This window comes from Mustela nigripes, chromosome 13, assembly GCF_022355385.1.
Source record: "Mustela nigripes isolate SB6536 chromosome 13, MUSNIG.SB6536, whole genome shotgun sequence".
In the NCBI taxonomy this organism is placed as follows: Eukaryota; Metazoa; Chordata; class Mammalia; order Carnivora; family Mustelidae; genus Mustela; species Mustela nigripes.
In genome coordinates this window covers 72,399,745-72,424,895 of record NC_081569.1, presented here as the reverse complement: position 1 = coordinate 72,424,895, position 25,151 = coordinate 72,399,745, and the positions used below count along the sequence as shown (strand labels likewise).

Here is a 25,151-nt window from a genome sequence, read left to right as displayed (position 1 = left end):
GTTGATGTAGTTTCTACTTTAACAAATAAAAAGTGAAAATGAGGGGCGCCTGGGTGGCTCAGTGGGTTAAACCCTCTGCCTTCCGTTAGGGTCATGATCTCGGGGTCCTGGGATCTAGCCCCACGTGGGGCTCTCTGCTCAGCAGGGAGTCTGCTTCCCTTTCTCTCTCTCTGCCTGCCTCTCTGCCTACTTGTGATCTCTCTCTGTCAAATAAATAAAATCTTCAAAAAAAAAAAAAGTGAAAATGAAGGACCTTTGTCTTTACTTGCTGCTTTAGGAATTTTGACTGAGTACCTAGGATAGCTCAAAGTTGTTAATAAGCTTAAAAAGCACATGGTTACATGGGACATGCAACTAAAAGATGAGAGAAGTAGGGCTGGAAGGTCAGATTAATGTGAAACTAAAAGGGCAGCGAAAGCCAGAAATTAAAGTGGATCTTATTTTTTTTTAAGTTAAAACTTTAAATATAAAGAGGTAATTCCATTTGTTTAAAACACAAAACCATAAACCTTCACTTTTCTCTGCAAAATGAGTTGGATGGAGTAGAGTGTGAACCAGGAAATGCTCTTACGGGCCTTCCAGCACTGATATCCCGGAATATTACACCTTGTTCAAGATGCCAGCTTGTTGAGTACAAGGTTGCTAAATTTGATCATTTACTGTATGCATGTTAATCGACTTATGCATGTTTTCTTTCAGTGCCCACCTCCAACACCGGGCCTTTCAAGAACGAATCTGACTCCCTGGACGGTACCCACAATTGGGCACAACGTCCTGAGGAGGCGCCCTATAAATGCTAAATTAATGAATCCCTGTGGATTCTACCGCGCTTATTCGTTAGCTCTCCCAAGGCTAGATCCCGAGTCCAATTCAGGGCCAGGCAGAGATCAAGATTCCTCCCTCCATCCATTCCACACTTCCCTCCCCCCATAACCAAGTCTAAATTGGTGACTGCATGGTGATTAGCAGAGGTTGTTCTCCCTGCGGGAGAACTTAACTTGCTCTAATGATCTGGGACAGGTATCTGACCCTAACAAAGCCAGGGCTGCGTAAGTCCTCAACCCGGAGAGAGCCAGGAATTGCCTCACAGCAGATCCCAAACAGTTAATCTTTGAAGACGTGGGTGGACCAAAGAAGGCCGGAACCCTTGGTTAGCCACGCAGTCCGTTGTAAAACCTGTCCCCCTCTTCCTCCTACAGTATCTTGTTGCTAGAGCAACCGTGGGCGTCACCAACCTGACCGCGGAAGTAGGACAAAAAGAGTACACGTCTTCAGCCCTGGGACAGATCCATAGCGCAGGCGCTTTAATTTTCTCTGGCCGCAGCGTTCTTCCGTAGAAGTACTCTGCGTCTGCGCATTAGTTGTTTCGCGCCTTGGCCCGCGTGTACGCCTGCGCAAAGAGGCAAATCGGGGAGGGTGGAGCTGGGTTATAGCGGTGCGCAGGCGCCAAGACTACATCCGGCGTGGTCGTCGTTGGGACGGGAGTTCGGGGATCGAGGGCCGAAGAACTGAGTGTGTAGTCATGTCGGCGTCGGTAGTGTCGGTCATCTCGCGGTTCTTAGAAGAGTACTTGAGCTCCACTCCTCAGCGTCTGAAGTTGCTTGACGCGTACCTCCTGTACATACTGCTGACCGGAGCGCTGCAGTTCGGTTATTGTCTCCTCGTGGGGACCTTCCCCTTCAACTCTTTTCTCTCGGGCTTCATCTCTTGTGTGGGGAGCTTCATCCTAGCGGGTAATGATTCTATACGTAATCGCAGTAACAGTGTTTACTTTGGCGCGCTGATTTTGTTCCCACAGCACCCTCCTTTATATCAGATCGCCGTCATGTGAAGTTATGAGAGGAGCCTGCCCTGCCCTCTTTTGTGATCGGGGAAACTGAGGCTCAGAAAGGTTGCCACAAGCCCAGTGTCAAACAGCCGGAATTCTGGAGAAACCCTCTTTATGTTGCTGTTCAACTTGGTGATCCACTTCACTTCATATTGGTCCAGGAAAACTCCCTTTTCACTTAGCCTTAACATAACCTTTAAAGTTGGTAGACCTTTAAAATGGAAAACCCAACTCTGAAGCATCTCTCTCACCTCAGCCTCATCACTGCTAACCGCTAGTGAAACGATTCTGTGAACAGCGTAAGAAATACATAGGTGGTTTGCTTGTTGACTCACCTTTTTTGTTTTTTTTAAAGATTTTATTTATTTGACAGAGAGACAGCGAGAGAGGGAATATAAGCAAGGGGAATAGGAGAGGGAGAAGCAGGCTTCCTGCTGAGCAGAGAGCCAGATGAGGGGCAGGGTCCCAGGACTCTGGGATCTTGACCTGAGCCGAAGGCAGATGCTTAATTGACTGAGCCACCCCAACATCCCTCCTACTTTGTGTGTATGTGTATGAAGCCTTTATTCTGTGCTGAACTCAATATTTATTCACAGAACTCTATTTTAGCAGTATTATTCTGAATCCCAGCATTTGATACCTTGTAGACTGCCATATTTAATAAGAGCTGACTGTCCCATAAATTTTTTTTTTAAAGATTTTATTTATTTATTTGACACAGGAATCACAAGTAGACGGAGAGGCAGCCAGAGAGAGAGAGAGAGAGAGAGAGAGATAGGGAAGCAGGCTCCCTGCTGAGCAGAGAGCCCGACGCGGGACTCGATCCCAGGACCCTGAGATCATGACCTGAGCCGAAGGCAGCGGCTTAACCCACTGAGCCACCTAGGCACCCCATTTTTTTTTTTTTTTTTAAAGATTTTATTTGACAGAGAAACAGCAAGAGAGGAAACACAAGCAGGGGGAGTGGGAGAGGGAGAAGCAGATTTCCTGCTGAGTAGGGAGCCTGATGCAGGACTCCATTCTAGGACTCTGGGATCATGACCTGAGCTGAAGGCAGTTGCTTAACCACTGAGCCACGCAGGAACCCCTGTCCCATAAATTTTTTTGCCAAAATCTGACCTTTCTGGCCCAGTGGGAACTCAAGTGAATGCTAAGTTCAGGCTTGGCCTGTGAGAGATAGCCAGTCCACTTTATAGGTGGCCACCAGATGGGCCTTTCTGGTCACTGGTATTGCCTTCCCTCTGACTTTGAGAACAAGCATAACTCATTTTTCTTCCAGTGTGATTGTTATAAGTCAGACCATCAATTGTATTTTGAGTCTTAATACAAGGTACTAGCTTTGGGGGGTGCATCAGAGTTGTGTTTTTTGTTTTCAGTGAGTTTATAGTCTAGTTGGGGGCACAGACAAAATACAGCCTTAGAATTATTCATTTATAGTGGTTCTTTGTCTGTAGAGCTATAGGATGCTTTTTACATAAATACTAGTTCAGACTCATACCAAAGGTACTCTGCCTTCACTCTCAGAACTTAAAATAAGCCTAAGGACTTAATAATTTGTGCACTAGCCTGTTAATTGGATATTTCATTATGATCTTTGAGTTTTGTCCTAGATGACCAAGACCTGGTTCTCTGTGGCAGCATTGTGGATATCAGGAATTCAAATGTTACTATGGTCGTATACACCAGATAGATACACTACCCTTTTTGCTCCAGATTCCTGACCTCCTATCCCACTCCCCATGACTCCCCCTGCCCAGACTGTTTGAGACTAAGAATTTTATTGTTCAAACTGGAGAAGGAATTTTGAGAACCTCTAGTGACTTTTGTTTGACGATTTTGTCTTCCACGTCTGCAAGGTTAGGAATGGGTGGGGCCTAAGTTGATTGAAAAGAATGTTTCTTACTGAAGTCACCCTGGCTTTATAAGCCTTTTAAGGTTAAGAATGCCTTCTCAGGGGCGCCTGGGTGGCTCAGTGGGTTAAGCCGCTGCCTTTGGCTTGGGTCATGATCTCAGGGTCCTGGGATCGAGTCCCGCATGGGGCTCTCTGCTCAGCAGGGAGCCTGCTTTTCTCTCTCTCTCTCTCTGCCTGCCTCTCCATCTACTTGTGATCTCTGTAAAAAAAAAAAAAAGCCTTCTCAGGGCTACAAAAGAGAGTGTGATTTACTGAAGAGTGGGTGTGGACTACAGTTGTAAATTATTAGTGTGATGAAGCCAGAAGATTTTTTTTAACAAATAATTTTTTTTTAAAGATTTTATTTTATTTGACAGACAGAGATCACAAGTAGATAGAGAGGCAGACAGAGAGAGGGGAAGCAGGCTCCCCGTGAGCAGAGTCCTAATGTGGGGCTCGATCCCAGGACCCTGAGATCATCACCCGAGCCAAAGGCAGAGGCCCAACCCACTGAGCCACCCAGGCACCCCCAAATAATTTTTTTCTTATGCCAAGTCTTGTTTTTGAGGCTGTTGTAGCTAAAAATGAGTTGGCAGACTCCTTTCCCTCCTCCCCAGTGGGAAAGTCCTAGCTTGTCTTTGAAGACAATGTCTAAAAGGGCACAGTAATAGTGGAGTCAGTAAGGGGGATTGGGATTTCCAAAGCTGTTAGATAACAGGTTAGGCCAGAGAAATGAAAGTTGCTTCAGGAAAGGAAGTATTTATGACAATTCATAGTTAACCATCAAAGGGTATCATTTGCATTTCTTTTGACAGCATTGCCCTTACTAGGTCCTAACTCTTGTGCCATTTGTTAGCTCAGACGCTCAACAGGGAATGTGTTAATGGGAAATTTTGAAATTTGGAGTTTATTTGTTGTGATTATTGGGAAGGGAAGCCTTGTACTTGTTTATGGTGCTGGGTTTCTCATTTTCTGGTGGTTTGTGTCCTGTTGGAAGAGAAGGGAGGAGGCCTGTTGAGCTGGAGAATGGGAATTGTAGGAGATAAGGATGGTTTAGATAGTGCTGGATGCTAGAGCTTTGACAGGGCCAGGCCAAGGATTTTATTTTGTAGGTAATAGGGAAGCATCTAAGGAGTTTAAAAAAATTTTTAAATCTAATTAATTAGTTAATTTTTTTTTAAAGATTTTATTTATTTATTTGACAGAGAGAAATTACAAGTACACTGAGAGGCAGGCAGAGAGAGAGAGAAGGAAGCAGGCTCCCTGCTGAGCAGAGAGCCCAACGCAGGACTCGATCCCAGGACTCTGAGATCATGACCTGAGCCGAAGGCAGCGGCTTAACCCACTGAGCCACCCAGGCGCCCCAATTAGTTAATTTTTAAAGACTTCATTTATTTATTTGACAGAGATGACAAATAGGTAGAGATGCAGGCAGACGCTGAGCGGAGAGCCTGCTGTAGGGCTTGATCCCAGGACCCGAAGATCATGACCTGAGCCAAAGGCAGAAGCTTAACCCACTGAGCCACCCAGGCGCCCTTAATTTTATTTATTTTTAAAAATTTATTAATTTTTAAAGTTTATTTATTTTTAAAGTTTATTTTTAAAAGCAAACTCTGTACCCAACATGGGGCTTGAACTCACAATCCTGAGACCAAAAGTTACATGCTTTTCTGACTGAGCCAGCCAGGCGTCTTCCCCTCCCAAGCCCGCCCCTGCCAACTTTTTTTTTTTTTTCTTTTTTTAATTTGAGTAAGGGAGAGATTTAGAATTGGTGTTAGCCTACACTAGATGAATTGGAGGGAAAAGTTATTTAGTTTGGTTTCCTAATTTCTTTTTGGCAGTCTTTTTTCTTACATTCCTTCTGCATGTGTTAATTAAGCATATGCTCTTTGAAAATTGATCAGTGTATTTTTAACCCATATAGAATGCAATAACACTTTTAAAAAGCCTGGTGTTATTTGGTCTCAGTGGAAATGATCTATTTTCTTCTATTCCCTTATGGCTGGGAGACTTACCATGATTTTAAGGAGGAGCCAGAGATAGAAAATTGCCATTGAGAAATCTTTTTTTTTTTTTTTTTTTTTTTTGTGGATCAACAGTGAAAAGTATAGTAAGCTTTAAGAGACAAATTTCAGATTTCCTTAGCAGCAGACTGTTTATCTTATGGTTAGATATCTCTAGCTGAGGACATCTGTCCCTTTGGTAGAGTAACATTCCCGTGTTGGCAGCCCTTCTAGTTTCCTTTTTTACCTAAGTGAAATCCCTCTTTCTGCTCATTCAGAGTGCTATTTAGGAGAGACAAGTGGAAAACACGAAGACTGTTTTTTAAATAAGTCTTTGATCTGGAAATCAGTTAAGTCATTTTTACAACTTCGTCTATTTTATTTTCTATAAGAAACAATTCTGGATTTTTATTTTTATTTTTTATTTTTTTAAAGATTTTATTCATTTACTTGACAGAGAGACATCACAAGTAGGCAGAGAGGCTGGCAGAGAGAGAGGGGGAAGCAGGCTCCCTGCCTAATAGAGAGCCTGATGTGGGGCTCTATCCCAGAACCTTGGGATCACAACCTGAGCTGAAGGCAGAGGCTTGACCCACTGAGCCATCCAGGTGCCCCTAATTCTGGATTTTTAAAAAATTAATTTATATTTTTGAGAGAGAGAGAGCATGTGCGCTTGAGAGGAGGAGCGGGGCAGAGGGAGGGGGCGAGAGAGAGAATCTCATTGACCAGGGAGCCAGATGTGGGACTGGATTTTACCACCCTGAAATCAAGACTGGAGCTGAAATCAAGAGTTGGGTGCTTAACCGACCTAGGCATCCAAGCTTTTTGGATTTAAAAAGAAACAACAACAACAACAAAAAAGTTTTGTTTCTTCCAAATTACAAATCCGAAAGCAGTTTGAATTTGAAAGGCAAGGACGCCTAATCCAGAGTGTTTTTCTCTCATGGGATCTTTTGGGCCATGTGGACTGGGGGTCCAGCATTTCTTTGGACGTTATTTGTCGGATTTATGGGCCCTAATATCTATCATAACTGCTATCCAAGAGATTGGCGAGAGTCCTGTTTATAAATCTTTCATTTATAAATCTTCCATAGCTGTTGCTCGCTTTCCATCCTCAGTGTCTCAGGCTCTCACGACCTCTTGTTGAGACCACTATAATCTTCATTCCTCCCCCAGGCTTGATTTGACTTGCAAATCTGCTCATGCCTCTCCCTGTGGAAATACAGTCTTGTGGTTCCCAGTGAAAAATTAAAAATCTTTTTTGTGACACCAGGCTCTTATCTCCAGCTTCACCTCTTACCTCTGCTTCCTCTATATTTTATACCCCTGCTTTATTGAGTTAACTTGGTATTCTCTGAAGATACTGTGATGTCTTAAGCTATTTTTACCTTGGCTTGACTGCCTGGGAAATTCCTTCACTTCTTAGACAACTCAGCTCAAGTGCTGCTTCCTTTTGGAACCCTTCCCTGACTCTTCCAGCAGATCTGGGTCTTTTTTTCCTATATGTTTTACCTGTCGGGGGCAAAAGAGGGCGGAAGAGAGGGAGGTGTGGCACGTTGATACTGCGATGTATTTGTTTTTGTGTCTATCTGTCTTCTGGAAGGTGAGCCCTTTGAGGATAGGGGCTGTCTTTTCATCTCTGCATTGTTAACTGCTTAACACTGTAAAAATTAAATTGTGAGTGCATTTATAATAAGTAAATGAATACTAAGCAATTATGTGCCAGATTCTCTGCCAAGGTACTGAGGATGAGCTGTGAGACATACAGACATGGTCTTTGCCATTCCAGAGTTTGTAATCTAGTGGAAGATAACAGATAATTGGCTATAGTGCTCTGATGGAGAAGTATTGGTGAAAAGAGGAATACAAATGGACACTCAGCTTTGCCCAGTGGTCCTATAATAATTCTCTAATATCTTAGCTTTTCCAAAATATGCATCATAAGTTCTTTTGACTTTTCCATATGTCCTCTCTCCCTTTGTTCTCAGTTGATAATCTTGTTTTACCTTTTTATTTTTTTAATTTTAATTTTTAATTTCTTACTAAAAAGGTAGACAGGAATCCTTTCATCTTCCCAGTGAGAAGTCATATAGCAGCTCATTTGCACCTGTACCTCTACTCTTTTACTTCCCCTGATAATGGTTGATGTGTCCCTTTTCTGTCCAATGCCAACGCCTTCACTTGAGTAGAAGAACCAATGTTCTCTTGCTTCCTCAGGGACTCAACCTCTGCGATCATCTTTCCATTCTGCATTATTAATATCTCTCTGCTGGATCATGCCCATGGTACAAGCATGCTATGATATTGCCAAAATAAAAAGTGTTTATTTGGTCTTAGATGCCCATCCAGCTGCCATTCTGTTTCTTTCCAGTCCTCAGAGAATACCATGAAAGAATAGTCTAGTTGCTCTTTCTGCTTTCTCACTTTCCATTCATTCCTCACCCCATTCTTGTGGTGGTCTGTTGTCACCACTCTGGCTCAACTACACTTACCATCTTGACAAACCTAATGGCCATCTTCCTCCCCTTGCTTGAATGCCCAGCAGCATTTAGCATTTAATATTGTTGGCTGTTGTCTTCTGTGTGGACTTTCTTCTTGAGGCTTTTATAGCACTCCTGGTTGTTCCTTCTCACCGCATTGGTTTTTCCTTCCTACTCTTTGTGCTGGGTGCTTTGCACTCTGAGGATATGGAGCTAGACCTCCTCTGGTCTCTAATTTTTTTTTTTTTTCCGTAGGTGAATTTAAATAATGTCTATATAACTGTAATTTACTACATTTACATTTTTAGTTCTGACCCATTCTCTGTATTCCAAATTAGTAAATTCAGTTGCCCACTTGACATCTTCACTTGATGTCTGATACATAAAACTCCAAATTGAATCTTTCTGCCCAGCCATCTGCCTCTTCATCAGTCAGTACGCTGGTTGAAGCATTGATCCCTTATTTCTGTTATTTCCTATGTCACATCCATTTCATCAGCAAGCCCTGTCTTCTCCAAAATATAGTCTGTATCTCTTCACTTCTGTTTGTTTTTACTACCATTACATGACTCTTCAGCTCCTAAGTGGTTCCTATGCTCCTTTAACTCCATAAACCATTCTCTGGTGCAATTCTAGCAACCTTAACAATTATAATTCAAATTATTTTACTCATCTGTTCAAAACTCTGAAATGCTCAGGTGCCTGGGTGGCTCAGTGGGTTTAAGCCTCTGCCTTTGGCTCAGGTCATGATCCCAGGATCCTGGGATCGCATTCTGCATCAGGCTCTCTGCCCAGTAGGGAGCCTGCTTCCCTTTCTCTCTTCTGCCTGCCTCTCTGCCTACTTGTGAATCTCTCTCTGTCAAATAAACAAGTAAAATCTTAAAAACAAAAAACCCACAAAAAACAAAACTCTGAAATGCTCTATTGCACTTAGACTACTTCTAGACTCTTTCCTGAAGCTTACACAACCCCACAGGATTTGGCCGTTGTCTCCCTCTTGCTCTTGATCGCTATAGTCTAGTTAGTCTGACCTATACCTAGAATATGTCAGGATTGTTCTTGCTACCTGGAATGCTCTGGCCCCAGATCTTTGCATGGTTGTCTCCTATCTTTCAGATTTTGGTCTTAAGTAACATCTCTTAGATCTTCTGTGACTACCAGATAAAAATAGCTTCCCGGTCACTCTCTTATTACCTTCTTTTATTTTCTTCACAGCACTTATTACTAAGTGATACTTCCCTTGTTTAGTGCTTACTTACTTGTTTTTCTCTACTACAGTGTGAGATTCTTGGGAGCCAGACTCTTGTTATTGTGCCATGTTCCCAGTACCTGGGATGATGCATGGCACATACTAGATGCTCAGTAAATATTATGCTGGATGAATGAACATTTAAGGAGATAGATTAAATTAGGATGTTTAAATGAAGCAAGCTACCTTAGGAGATAGTAAATTTCCATCTTTGGAAGTGTTTAGGGAGATAATGAAGGATCATTTGTGGAGGAGCTTTTTGAACAGATGTTCTTGGCCATTTTTGTATCCCAGTGTGTCTGAGGAATAAGACACCCTTGTCAGTAACACAGGTTCTGGAAGGTTTGTAATTCTCCACCTGGGGATGCTTGTCAGATTCGGGAAGTGGTGAGTGTACTTTGGAAAACTTCCCGGGTGATCATGCAGCCTCCCCCAGAATGCTCACCCCCCACCTCCTCTTGGGCATTATTTATCAAAATGGGTGTTGGTCTTTATAACTCGAAGGTCTTTTCCATCTCCATCGGTCTCTTAATGTTGTCATTAAAATAAGCTGGGTGACTGTGACCACGGTAACCGTACACCTCAGTTCATTACCTTATTCACCCTCATGGGGAGCTTCTCTTTTGTTCCGTTAAAATTCCTGAAACACTACTCTATCCCTAATCTCCATCTCAGTAGCCACTGTTAATAGTTTGGTATCTCATTCTCCAAATTTTTCCTAGGTTCCAACTAAAAGAAATGAGAAAATAATGATACCTATTTTTTTCTTAAGAGAAATATGGAATGGAATAATTTTTTTAAAAAAGATTTTATTTATTTATTTGACAGAGATCACAAGTAGGCAGAGAGGCAGGCAGAGAGAGAGGGGGAAGCAGGCTCCCTGCCAAGCAGAGAACCCGACCCAGGACTTGATCCCAGGACCCTGGGATCGTGACCTGAGCAGAAGACAGAGGATTCAACCCACTGAGCCACCCAGGTGCCCCAGAATGGAATAATTTTTTTAAAAAGATTTTATTTATGCATTTGATACAGACACAGCAAGAGAGAGGGAAGGAACACAACCAGGGAGAGTGGGAGAGGAAGAAGCAGGCTTCCTACCCAGCAGGGAGCTTCATAAGCAGGGCTCCATCCCAGGACCCTGGGATCATGACCTGAGCTGAAGGCAGATGCTTAATGACTGATTCACCCAGGTGCCCCTGGAATGGAATGATTTTTTTGTCTTTTTTTTTTTTTTTTTAACTTAATATATCTTGGATATCTTTGCTGTAGAGAATTTCTTTTTTTTTTTTTTTTTTTGAATAATTGCATGGGATTTCATTGCATGTCTAGTGTAATTTATTGAAATAATTCTCTTAGTGACATTTGGACTGTTTTTACTTTTTTTTTTTCAACTTTATGAACATGCTGTTAGAAATTCTTTGTTCTGTAAGATAAATTCCTTATTCAAAAAGTAAAAACATTTTAAATATTAATGCATATTGCCAGTTCTCCCAAGTGGATGAACCAGTGTGTACTCTCCACGGCAGGATTTTAATTGGTTGCCCTTGCTTCAGTCAATGTCCTTCATTATTTTGAAGGGTCCAGGTGCTTGAAAAGATCAGTGGTGTTTCCACAGTGTTTACATGCTTAAGCATAATGAAAACTGTTGCTGTGGTGATGGCCTCTGGAGAGCTGGTCTGGTAGTTTTCTGATCTTTGGGTTAGATCTCAGTTCATTTTCTTTCTTGGTTGGTGATGGAGCGGATGCTAGCCTGAAGCAAATTTGGGTTTTCTTAAGTGGCATAATTATTTAACACAGGCATAAAGACATTTTGGGGAATTGTATTCCTGGAGCTTGCTTTTCGTCTCAAATGGTGACCATGGCTAGTGAATTTATCAGGTTGGCATCTTCAAGGATGTAGAATGAGGCAGGAGAGAGTTCTCGGTCAAGTTTATATAGTTTAGGTCTCTTGCATTTTTTGGGAGGAGCAACTGCTAGAACTTTAAGATCAAACCTTATATTTATGAGGTCCTCATAGATAAGCAATCTTATATTTATACTGTGTGCTATCCAATATTATACACATTTTATTAGAAAGTAATCCACGGTTTTACAACATTGTGTCATTTAGCCCAGCCCCTTTGTAACTTCCTCACCTGCATCCCAATTGAGGTATAATTAGAAACTGAAATCGGGAGATAAGATAGTTCTGAAGATATTTTGGTTATATCTATCTTTTCTGAGTAAGCTTTTGGTTTTTAGCCTGAGAAGTCATACTTTTTTTCTTTAACAAGAGCATAAAAACATAAGTGTACAATCATGAATTCCTAAATTTACCCATCTAGCCAGCACACAGAGCAAACTACAGGTTGTTCCTAGCACCTAGAGGCCTCCTCCTTGCACTTTCACAGTCATTCCTCCTCCTCTGAAAGATAAAAACCACTATCCTGGTCTGTATTACTATAGATTGGTTGGCCTCGCATTAAGCTTTATATAAATGGAATCATACAGTGTGTCTTTTTTTGTGTCTGAATTGTGTTACTTAACATTGTATTTGTGGAATGCATCCATATTTTGAAGTTCTTTTTTACTGCTGTATAGTATTTTATCGTGTGCATATGCCATAATTATACCCCATTTACTGTTCAGAGACATTTAGAGTGTTTTTAGTTTGGGGCTCTCATGGGAATCGCTCCTTTGGATGCACTTACGTATCATTACTATTAGAATTATTGAAACATAGGGTAGGGGTGTGTTCATTAGCAGTATATGTGTTTTATATTTCTAGATAATCATTTTCATGTTTTGCTTCTTGTGCAGTTTGCCTCAGGATACAGATCAACCCACAGAACAAGGCAGATTTCCAAGGCATCTCCCCAGAGCGAGCCTTTGCTGATTTTCTCTTTGCCAGTACCATCCTGCACCTTGTTGTAATGAACTTCGTTGGCTGAATTATTCCCATTTACTTAATTGGGGAGTAGGAGACTAGAAGAATGTAAGTACTGATCATATCCCTTGCCCCATAATGTTGATTTTAGGAATAGAAATTGAGTGTGGCTGGTTTTGATTATGGTTACCAAGGTTCCCATATTGCTGATAAGACACTTGCAGAATTTTCTGTCAGAATGCAAAGTATGCATAATATCATCATGATTCATCAGTGCTGCCTCTTTTGGTCATTGCCTTCCCTTCTCACTGTTTTGCAAATCATTAAGATAACAGAAAATAAGTTTGCCTGTAGCTAATACATTAATTTCTACATCAATGACTCCATGAAAACAACTAAGATCTTGGAAGAGACGTAAACTGTAGGTTCTTCCTGGAGATTTGCTCCATATTTTTTTCTGATTTTGATTTCAGATAACTTAAATTGTGGGGCCGTTGTCCACCCTCGTAACTAGTCTAGTGCTTATACCTTATATGGTGCATATGCTATCCAGTACATGCTGAATGAATGACTGTGGCCATTTACTAATAATGTGTGTACTAAAGTGGAAATAGATGGGGAATTTGGGTTGGCCTGGGAGAAGACTTTAAAATCTACAATGAGATGTCATTTGGTTCATTTGTCATTTTCCTTTTATTCACAGTAGAGTTCCTTTTTTTTTTTTTTCTAAATAAACTCCTACGTAGAATCTCAGTCTATAAAACAAGCAGTGGAGCTGGAGTTGTTCTCATTGACATAGCTGAGAAGCCCTCTGTGCTTGGCCTCTCTTTCAGGGGTGATAGGCCCTTCGCTTTATCCCTCCCTTCCAAGCAGAATCCTAAATCTCTAAGAAGTATGTGAGTATTTTCCAAGCTGTATGTTGACCTTATTATTTTGCATATGAGAAAACAGAGGCCTTCTGTGGCCAGCAAAGTGGTTGCAAAGTAGTGCCTTAGACAGTGGTGCTCTTGGCTTAGTGCTCTTCTAGTAGCCCACCTAGCTTACTGATGATGAATGTGCTCTTTTCTGTGCCTTTCCACTACAAAATTTAGTGTTGTTGCTGTTGGGTGGCAGATAAAGAAAGAGCTTTAGGAAATGTTATCTTTTTTGGGGGAAGAATTTCTTTCTTCTTTCTGTCACTACTTAGAAATCTATCATTTTTAGGGGCACCTGGGTGGCTCAGTGGGTTAAAGCCTCTGCCTTCGGCTTAGGTCATGATCCCAGGGTCCTGGGATTGAGACCCATATCAGGCTCTCTGCTCAGCAGGGAGCCTGCTTCCTCCTCTCTCTCTCTCTGCCTGCCTCTGTGCCTGCTTGTGAGCTCTGTCAAATAAATAAATAAAATCTTAAAAAAAAAAAAGAATTCTTTCATTTTTTGTACTAGTTAGTAATATAACACGTGAATTAGCAACCATTTACAAAGTGTATGCAGTAACATGACAAGGACTCTACATCAGTTTTGGCATGAATGAATCTGTTAACTGGTATTACGTTACATGAGTTCTTTCTATTATTGATAATCGCCTCAAAAACAGTTCTGTTAATTCATGTAAGGTTTCATTTTTGGTAGTGGCAAGTTAACAGAAATGGTTTATTTCAGTGAAAAAGTTTGAGAAGTACTTCTTTCTACTATTCTTTATTTAAAAAAAAAAATTATTTGACTAAGAGGGAGAGCACAAGCAGGTGGAGTGGCAGAAGGAGAGGGAGAAGCAGGCTCCCCACTGTACAAGGAACCGGATATGGGGCTTGATCCCAGGACCCAGGGATCATGACCTGAGCCAAAGGCAGATACTTAACCACCTGAGCCACACAGGTGTCCCTCTTTCTACCATTCTAATAAAATTTAGCTCTTTGGACACCTGATCAGGACTTGAGTTGTCCCCCGTCCCTCCCCTTACCACCCCTTCTATGTGCCATTCAGTGCCTTGTTACCAGGATAGTAGGAGAGAAGGCCTATGAACACACCAGTTAAAATTCGGCATAGTTAAAGCCACAACAGAGTGCTGTGGGAGTCTGAACACAGTGCTGTGGGAGTCCAGAAAAGAGAGCTATGTGCTCTTTGGGAGCGGAAGCAGCAGACAAGGTGTCTGAGAATGATAACTCCTTGAGCAAAGCTAGAAAACCAAATCAACATTGACCTTACATTTGACAAACCTCATGAGTCACTTTTGGGCTCTCTGATAGTAACCTTGCTGGAAAGGTCCTAAGGTCTAACTGCCTTACGTTAGATTACTAAAATTATTTTTTCTAGATGAGTCATGTGTGTTTAGGAAGGGAACAGAACAAACAATTCAAGGATGTTCTCTAGGCTCAGGGAGATACCAAAGCATGGAAAATGATTTCCTAGGACTGTCATGATTGGAGGAGAACTTTGCTGCAGAGAGCTCAGTATTTCAAAATTATGACAAAAACAGAGACAAAAAAGCAGGCTTAGCAGGAACTGCGTACTGCAGACCATATTAACAACTTATAGCCACCTGTTCCACTGGAAATTACGGGCCCAAGGTACAGCAAAATCCTCCAGTGCCAGATTACAGTGTTAAATCATTCTTTAGAGCATGTGCTCATTGAAAAATCCTTCTCTCTGGGACACTGCCCAAAAGGTTTTTCACTGAGATCTTTCATTTGACATAGGTTACATTGTCCTGCTTTTAATTCTTAAACATAACATCTTTTTGCCCTTCTTATGTGCTTCTAACCCAGCTATGTGTGTAGTGTGCCAAAACACTTTTAAAATAATTTCCAAGTGAGTTGTCAATATTTATACCAACTTAGAAGGTAGAACAAAACAGATTGAACATTCTCCATACTTGCCAAGTACATTGAAGGTTGGGTATAAAAAGAATAAACATCTGTAATGTACTGCTCTTGCATGAATTGGGGGATGACATTTAAAACCAGCGGCCATTCTGAAAAAGGCAGATCAAAAGAAAATGGCATTGAGTTGAAAAGATAAATTTATTCAAGGAGAAGCAAATAAATTAACTGAGAGCTCACCATGGGTCAGACTTTAAATGCTTATTGTTCTGTGTCTTTATTTTCAAAATAACCTCATGAGGATAGGTTTGCTCATTCCATTCATAGATAAGAAATTCTGATAATCCAGTCTGACTTCAAAAAAATTTTTTATACCCCATTTTTGCTCATTTGTTTACTTCAAAGTATTTGACAATTTCAGTATTAAAGAAATGTTTAAAAAGTTATCATTCTCTCATAATTATTCTTTCTTGTTCTTGTTATGATAGTTTAAAAAACACAGAAAAGTACAGAGAATAATGTAACCAACCACTACGGGGAATTAAGATTTTGAGTAGATTAGGGTACCTGGGTGGCTCAGTTGGTTAAGCTCAGGGTGGGATCAAGCCCTGTGTCTGGCTACCTGCTCAGCGGAAGTCTGCTTCTCCTTCTCCCTTTGCCTCTCCCCTCCCTGCTTGTGCTTGCACTTTCTCTCTCTCTCTCCGCTAAATAAATGAAATCTTAAAAAAAAAAAAAAAAAAGTGTTTTGAACAGATTAGACATTGTAGATTCAGCTCAAGTTCCCTTTGAGTCCTTCTCTAGTCCTTGTTCCTTCTGCTGTAAGACCTGAGCTTCATGACAGTTTCTTTCACCCAGACCTGATGTAAAACCTAGGTCTGTTAACATAGCCTTTTCCAACCTTCAGCCTTTGTGGTCTCCTGAAAACACATCCTGCTGTAAAAGAGCCGCTCAGTTGGCAGCACTGGTTTATATAGGTGGCTATCCCAAGGGCCAAGAGTAAATTCACGAGATAGGGGGTGTGTGTGTGTGTGTGTACTTTTATTTTTTAAGTGAGACTTACTTTGAGATCCCTTTATTTTAAGCAATCTCCACACTCAGCATGGAGCTTGAACTCATGACCCTGGGATCGGAGTTGTATGTTCTGCCGAGTGAGCCAGCCAGGTGCCCTTCCCATGATATTTTTTAGATTATCATAAAAATGGAAATGCAGAAGTAAGAAACGCTCCTCATGCGCTTTGGAGTTGCCGATCAGTGTCTGGTACTTAGGTGGCTGTGTATCTGTTTTGAATGAATGTATGACACAGAAATTCAGTAGATTTGAATATATTAACATTTACATAGTATCTAAATATTTCCTGTTGTTTCTTCATGTCTCTTTGTGAAGTTCTTTTCAAAAATTGTCAGCTTATGTAAGGGGTTCTGAAGGGAATTGAGGAGAAGAGGGACATAACTACATAGTGTCAAAGTTTGGGAAGGAAAATTCCTGATGACATACATGGCCCCTGGATTTGAGGAAAAGTGAACCAGGCACAAAGGGACAAGCTGAGCTTGGGAATATGCTCAGTGCTCAGCCTGGAGGGAGTTTTGTTTGCCAAATGTTCAAATGCTCATGTTAAAATCTTGTTAGTGTTGCTTTGTTTTTATAATGGAGGCCATTCTCCCACAGATCTTTAAAAATTCATAGTGTTTAATCCTGGCTGGAACAAGGGGACTGACAGGGCTGGGCAGAACAGAACTCTGACAAACAGGGTGATTTACAAACAATTGCTGTTGACTTTTTGAATTTTTTTATCAGTAAAGTACAGTAGTCCCCTCTTATCTGTGGGGATATATTCCAAACCCTCAGTGGATGCCTGAAGCCACCAGTAGTCCTGAACCCTACATACACTAGTGTTTTTCCTATATATATATATACCTGTAGTAAAGTTCAGTTTATCAGTTAGGCACAGTAAGAGATTAACAACAGTAACTACTAAGAAAATAGAACGATTATAATATTATACTGTAATTAAAGTTTTGTGAATGTGTTCTCAGAATATCTTACTGTCCTGTGTTCACCCATCTTGTGATGATGTGGGATGATAGAATGCCTATGTGATGAGATAAAGTAAGGGAATGATGTAGGCATTGTGACCTAGTGCTAGACTACTATTGACCTGACAGGTCAGAAGGTGGGTCATCTGCTTCTCCTGTGATTGATTGCAGTGACTATGAATATGGGGGTACTATTGTGTGGTGGCCTAGAAAATTACCTGTGGAAGGGAATCTAAATATTATTATTTAGGCTCTACTGCCACCTAGTGGGGTTGTAATTTCATTTGCCGAGAATGTACTACAAAGCAAAAGAAAAGTTGAGTTGTGGGGGGAACCACCAAACTAGATTTGTGATCAAATCTAGTTTCTTTCTAGTCACCTGAGGGCAGCAGAGGTCCAAGTGGGCTTAGATGCTGGTTGGGGGTTGCTTTATATTCTCACCAGAGGTGGGCAGTGTGGAGTTAGGCACAAAAGGTCATTCAACCTGAAAGTGGCCTACGGATTTTGTTACCACCTCAAGTGCGTGGAGACCCACTGCTTTTCCCTTTAATTTCTTTTCTTATCTTGTCAGTTCAGGAGTTCCCTTTTTGGTTCATTCTAGATCTTATTTGCTCCCAACATGACCTCCACTAGTAATAATCTTTAGTTTTTTATTTGTGGGGAACTGTTCAGTTTTTATTCCACTTTATCTTTGACATTTCATCTTATGTTGAACTAGTTCTAGCCACCAAATAAGTTCCCAAAAAGGGAACTATTTTAAATTTGAGGAATGTTTTTTGAGCTAAGCACATGGTATGATCTTTTTTTCACTACCCCCTTTTTCTCCAATCGGAGAGGGAGATGAATTCTTTAAGCCATTATTCTTAAAACCCTGAGTCTGCTTATTTTATTTACTAAAAAAGCCACTAATTAATGACTAATTAGTGATTGAGCTCTATTTTGTATTTGGTCTGTTTAAAGCTACCCATTAAAAAATATATCAAGTATTGTTATGAAGTACATTGCTACCCTAATTCCTTGTGTTATTTCTCCATCATTGCTGCTCACATGATTCCTTCTCCATGTCATCCTTGCTCCCAAGTTGTATAGGACTTCTTCTGGGGCCCACTGTGTACACCTTTAATGCTGCACTTAACAATAGTTAATGAAATTGTTCATCTGCTTTCCTGTCTCTCCCACTGAACCCTTGAATTCTCTGTAGGCTTAGCACAGGGCTAACAGTCACTGTGCATGTTTGTTGAATGAGTGTATGAATAAATAATTTCAGCCCTAAGAAAATGCTATGAAATAGCTAAGTCATTAGTTACATGGATGCTAACGCATGGAAAATGCTGTGGAAGAAAAGGAGCCAAGGAAAAAATTCGTATGAAGGGCTGTAGGGTGGGGTGCAAGTATGAGACTAGAAGTTGGAAGACTTGCATTGTAGATTTTGCTCTGTTAACTAGTTGATTGGACACATAAGCTTGTTTTTGAGGCCTAGTTTCCCTGTCTGCACAATGAGGGAATTGGCCTAGATGCCCATCAGTCTCTTTTTTTTTTTTTTTTTTTTTTAAAGATTTTATTTATTTATTTGACAGAGAGAGATCACAAGTAGGTAGAAAGGCAGGCAGAGAGAGAGAGGAGGAGGAAACAGGCTCCCTGCCGAGCAGAGAGCCCGATGTGGGACTCGATCCCAGGACCCTGAGATCATGACCTGAGCCGAAGGCAGCGGCTTAACCCACTGAGCCACCCAGGCGCCCGATGCCCATCAGTCTCTTAAAGCTGCTACATCCCGTGATTATTAGAATTCGTGATAGTTCTCTCATTGTATTTGAGACGATTCGTGCCATTTGTGTGGATCCTCAGTCGAGCTTTTCTTTTTTTTTTTCATGAGTTGTTGCTTTTTATCTGTATTACCAGATTTCCATCATCCATTCACAGGGGGTGGGAAGTTAATGTGGCCATATGTAACAAAATGCACAATGTTTGTGTAAGATCTTTTACAAAATTAGATTAACATTTATAAAATGTTTTATAGTTATCACATTACTAGGCTTATGGGACTCACACTCCCAGAATGTTAACTCATGTGATCCTCATTGCCCACCCTGTGAGGGAGGTAGTTGAATAGTAGTAGTCTCATTTTACACATAGGTAATTAAACCTTGGTGAAGGGGGTACCTGGGTGATGCAGTTGGTTAAGTGTTAGCTCTTTGTTTCGGCTCAGCTCCTGATCTCAGGGCTGTGGGATTGAGCCCCGCATTGGGTTCTGCACTGTGGAGTAGGTTTCTCTCTCCCTCTCCTGCCCTTCCCTGCCTTACTAGCATCTCTCTCTAAAATAAATCTTTAAAAAAAATAATGAATCTTAAAAAAAAAAAAATCTCACCCAGCATTCCAACATGAGGAAGCTACCCATCAAAATATACTCATTCCAACATGAGGCTCAAACTCATGACCCCAAGATCAAGAATCCCATGCTTCATTGACTGAGCCAGCCAGGCTTCCAACCCTGGTGAAATTTTTATTAACTTGTCTAGGCTCTGGAGCTAGTAAGTGACCGAGTGGGAACTTGATAACAGACATTTTGATTCTGAACATTTATATTCCTTCTCCTCTATTATGTTTGGAGACTTGGATGATGAATATCTACGTCTTGTTAAAAGGTTTTCATTAAAAATATTAAACTGAAATTTTTTCAATGGGAGAAACTTAGGAGAGATGATAAGAAAAGATGAAGGTAGGCTATTTAAAATGTTTCTGTGGGGCACCTGACTGGCTCAGTTGGAAGAGCGTGCAGCTCTTGATCTCGGGTTCATGAGTTTGAGTCCCAGATTGGGCATAGAGATTACATATATATGTAAGTTAAAATAAATGTCTGCAAAGTCAGACATCTTGGGGTCAGAAGACATGCAAGAGAATGCAGCTCAGGAGACCTGACCTTATCTAGAGAGGATGACATAGGCTCAGTGCTTGCTAGTAGAAGTTGGCAGTGTGGAAGTGTTATAAGTCTGCTCCATCCAGTACGGTAATCACTAGTCATGTAGTTTTGTTTGTTTTGCTTTTTTAAAGGTTTTATTTTTAAGTAATCTCTACATTCAGCATGGGGCTTGAATTTACAGCTCTGAGATGAAGTTAATGCTCAAAAAAAAAAAAAGTCGAATATTCTACCACCTGAAGCACTGAATTTTTAATTTTACTTAATTTTAACTAAATTTGAATAGCCACGTATGGCTGGTGGCTTCAGTCATAGACAGCACAGCTCTTGACTGATCTGTTAACCTACCAGGTTATCACTTCCTCATCTATAAAATGAGAGGCTCACAGCAGCTCATGTGCAAAAAGCTCCTGCCATCTTTTGAAACCCATGATCTGTGCCTTCTGAAATTATGATTCAGATTGAGTTCGGAACCTAGAATTTCTGCAGAATGGTCTTGATTCACATTTTCTCTAATTTCATTGTTAATTGGGTGACCAGGATATCCAGGATGAAATTGATTTGAAGGAAAATCAGTATTTGAGTGTATCTGCTTAGTGCTGGTGTCTGAATAGAGGCACTGCTAGAGAAGAATGTAGATTCCAAATAGAAATGACCCTGTCTTTTATATCTATACAGAGAATAATTGTTTTTAACTTTGCTTTGTACTTGGTTTTCTTTTAAGATTAGAACAGATTGATCAGATGGCATAGTCTTTTCTGCATGGGTGAAATAGACTGAAGGAGTCATGTGAACTTTTCTCAGTAGGTGTCTCCCACTTTGCATGTCTCGGTCTCATGGGAAGCAATTTTATTAGTTTCCTAAAACCTTTATCCCCTGGTTTGCAGTGGAAGCATTCTTCTGAGCTGTTGCATAGTCCAGTTTTGTTGAGTTAACATTTCAAAGAAACCTAGATCCTCTGTTTTTAGAATACTATCTGGTAAATGTAGTTTTGTCTTAAAAGAAGGGCACATCTTTGTTGAATAGAATTTTCTGAAAACCACTATCAAAGAGTCTTAATCCCATGAGTCATTTTGCCTTCTAAATCGACCAGCCCCAGTATGTGAGATTTATTTAACTGTTTTAATACTGAGAAGCTCAAAACTTGACTTTTGTACTAAACGAGGATTTCTTTTATAATTCTTTGTTAAGGCTTCTCACTGAAATGGCCTTGTGTGTCTGCTCTCACCTTGGCTATTAGAACTGAAGCACTCATAGTACATAGTCTGTAGCCAGGGAGTTTGCTTTAAGAAATCTGATGGAGTGGGATGCCTGGCTAGCTGAATCCATGGAGTATGCAATTTTTGATCTCTGGGTTGTGAGTTCGAGCCCCATGTTAGCTATAGAGATTACTTAATTTAAAAAAACAGAGTCTTTAAAAAAAAGAAATTTGATGGAGTATAAGTAGGTGAGTTTTAATAGGTCTGTTTGTTCTTGGTTGGCACTGTGAACGCTTTCCTTTCCTTGTTTTTTGTTCTTTCTTTTTCTTATAATTCTGATGTAGGAATGTTTTACAATTCCGTACCATTTCTGTGAGTACTGTTGTTAGTAAAATAAAAGCACTCTGGCTAGAAGTCTAATAAGATCTTTCCTTTAAGCTCTGTTGCTAGAATCTGCAGATCACCAGAACTAGTAGGCAAAATACAGTGATGCCCTCTTACCTGCCAGGGTAGCCCAGCACTTCTGAAAGGATGTGTTTTCCAAGCTTTTTTTCAAATCATGACACCCAAAGAAGATTGCAGTCTTTTAATGGCAAATGGCAGGAAAAATGGCTGCTGATGGCTGGAAATATTGGCGCCCCTAAGACTATGGAGTCACTTTCTGGCCGCACCCGTATTGTAGTGCACTAGGCCAGCAGCACTCCTGGAGGGACTAGAAAGGAAGCCTGGGTTTGCTGGGAGAGCGCTCTGTCTCACTAGGCACAGATCGCAATCTCGTGTGGCCTGCAGCAATGTGGCTGCTTCCCTTGGAGTTATCCTCCACCTTCTTCTTGCCAAAAATAACCTTATCTTGCAATGAAAATGAAATTATTTCTTCTATTTTGGTCCTTTGTTAAATTCAAGATAGGGAATTTTTCTTTACTTTTTCCTTCCCTGATTTCTTCCTTTTACCCCCTACTTTCCAACTGAAATTTAGTTCTTTGTATGCTTTCTCAATCCAGAAAAGCCTTTGAGGCTAAGTTGCAGCTCCTCTCACCTCTATGAGTTTGGGAGCTAGAGAGGTCAGAGTGACTTAGAGAAGATCATGCACTTTATTAATTGCAGAGCTGGAGTTAGAACCCATACCTGCAACTCCTAATAAGTTTTACCTTGATGTGCCTGGGATTCAGATTGGAACATTCATTTTTATTTATTTATTTATTTATTTGACACGGGGGGCAGAGGGGACACAAGCAGGAGGAGTGGGAGAGGGAGGCTTCCCACTGAGTAAGCAGCCTGATGTGGGGCACTATCCCAGAACCCTAGGATCATGACCCAAGCTGAAGGCAGACACCTAACAACTGAGCCACCCAGGCGCCCCTGGAACATTCATTTTTATGGATACCATTATAAAATGTTCGGTGAAAAATATTTGCTTTATTTTGGTTGTTCTAGCCTGACTTCACTACTGTCTAGAACTTGGGAACCCCATGATTGTCTTTGTGGGTTCAGAATTTAGATTGAAGGATTTAGGACCTTGTCTTGTAGTATTGTAGGACATTTCTAAAAACCTTGAATGCCTCTCTTACCTTTCTGCTTCTTTCTTTTAGGTTCACTTTTTGATTTCCCCTGGATGAGAGCTTTTGAGATGACAACTTGGACATGTGGGTGTTCTTCAGATTTATACTGACCTGCCGACTCTGATTGGGACTGTAGGTGGCGAGCCCAGAGTATTTCCCTTGCTTCTGTGTTAGAGCAGCTTCGTAATGAGCATTTATTAACATGACCTCTGCTTCCCATTAAATGTAACCTTTTTGGCTTCCAAATTAAAAAAACTCCATGCCACTCCTTCCTGTGCCTCTGGCTCTCTCTCTTTTTTGGTTTTTGTTTTTATTCTTTATTGGTATTAAAATCCTTCTTTCCCTTCAGTCCTCTGCAAAGCTCTTTAGGAGTTGATCACTTGCAACTGTGAATCTACTTCCATGTTTTCATTAAGTATGTCTGAATTTAATGACGAAAGGCAGGGCTGACAACCCTGGGAAATGACAGTCCTTTGTCTTTTCCCTGAGGCTGGTAATCCTTTACTAATCCTTCACTTGTTACAGGTGGTTTTATGCGTGTGACACAATGCATTTCTAGAACTGCATCATTAAGCACTTTGTTAGGAATTGAACTAGGCTGGTGCTTCCACATTTACATCTGTTTCAACTTGCTTTGGTGGTGAGAAGTGAAATATGTGATATGCAGTGTCAGCAAGTGCAAAAGTGAGACTTGTGTATCTGTTTGTTGATAGGACACAGTCCTCTCCAAACCACTTGCACAAATATTCTCTTATTTTGTTAATGCAACTGTCTCTGGGGGTCTAATCCTCATTAGATATGCGAAGGAATTGAAGATGAGGTTTGTCACTTGGTGAAGATCAGAAGTCCCAACACAGTTTGTGTAGAGCAACAGAGCTGCTGGCTGAAGTCAAGGCATATTTATATGTATCATGCTAGCAACCCTGTTTCCATCTTGGGTGCTATATATAGGACCTAAGTTATGCTGAGAATTCCCCTATTTAAATTTAGCTGACTACTGAGATGATGAGTTATGCTCTAGAGGTTCTCCAGCTTGGCTGCCCATTAAAATCGCTTGGGGAACTTAAACGTGAGATCTCAATGCACAGGTCATAATCCCAGACCGATTAAATGAAGGTCTTTGAGGGGGACATCCATACTTTGTACAGCTACCCAGCTGATTCTCACGTGCAGCCGGACTGGAGGAGCCCTGGTCTGGATTCTTGCTACTCAAAATGGAGTTCACTGATGAGCAGAACCACCCAGGGATTTAATTGAGAAGGAGGCTCTCAAGCCTCACCCCAGACCCTGTGGAAGCAGAATCTTTAACATGGTCCCATGTGATTCGTGTGCATATTAAAGTTTGAGAAGCATTGAGCCAGAGCAGTGGTTCTCAAATTTTGGTGTATTTCACAATTCCTAGGAATTCTAATTCACGAAAATTATGACGGTGCAACATAATTTGCTTTAAATCACCAAAAATAACTAGATTATTTTTAGTCTAGATTGTTAAACAGGTTATTTTGTATAAAAAGAGTGTCTGACCTCTGAGGCAAATGGGTTGTAAACTGGGAACAAGAATTTTATCAAGGAAGGTCCCCTGGGTGGCTCAGTCAGTTGAGTGCCCAACTCTGGGTTTTTCCGCTCAGGTCATGATCTCAGGGTTGTGGGATCAATCCCTGCATTCAGGTTCTGTGCTCAGTGAGGGGTGGGAGGTCTACTTGCTATTCTCCATATCCCTCCCTCTGGCCCTCCCCCTGCTCTCTCACTCAAATAAATCTTAAGTTTATCAGGGAAGACATTACAATTTTCAGAGCCTTTAATATACAGGTTTTGTTAATGTCTTTCAATGATCTTGAGATATGTGGGGCATTTATTGGATTATCTAGAGATAATTAACTCAAGCCAGTGACCATCTTTTTATGTGTTTTCACATTTGTAGTAGGGCAAAAAGCCTATAGAATGCTTTTGGAGTTTGAGTTTAAATTTAGTTAAAGGCTCATTACAAGTGACTCATTTGTTTTTAGGCTGCAGTTGACTTGTTCAGTGGTTCTGAACTCCGTATATCCAGAAGAATTAGCTGTGGAACTCTTCCTTTAAGCTTCAAAGGAATGTTATTACCCCCTATACCACTCCCCTAATTGAGTTAGATTCTTTGGTGGGGTTTGTTTTATTTTTTTAGCTGAAGTAGCTAAAGACATGGTAGATGAGAGGCACTGAGCCAGAATAGTTCATCTGTTCATAAGATGCCTCTTCCTTTCTCTGGACCTTTCTGAATACCCACCATCTGTGTTGTAATGCTGCCTCTCCATGGACCTTCCACATGGGTGCTCGATACAGCCTGTGGAACGAAT

General features: G+C 41.0%; 1 protein-coding gene across 1 annotated transcript; it reads left to right on the top strand.

Moving 5' to 3' along the window:
* Positions 1–1,428: 1,428 nt before the first annotated feature.
* DAD1 (defender against cell death 1) lies at positions 1,429–23,086 on the top strand. Its single transcript, XM_059371216.1, has 3 exons — positions 1,429–1,733; positions 12,251–12,425; positions 22,849–23,086. Exons 1-2 carry the CDS (start codon positions 1,523–1,525, stop codon positions 12,379–12,381), a joined length of 342 nt encoding a protein of 113 aa, XP_059227199.1. The 5' UTR covers positions 1,429–1,522; the 3' UTR covers positions 12,382–12,425; positions 22,849–23,086.
* The last annotated feature ends 2,065 nt before the right edge of the window (positions 23,087–25,151 follow it).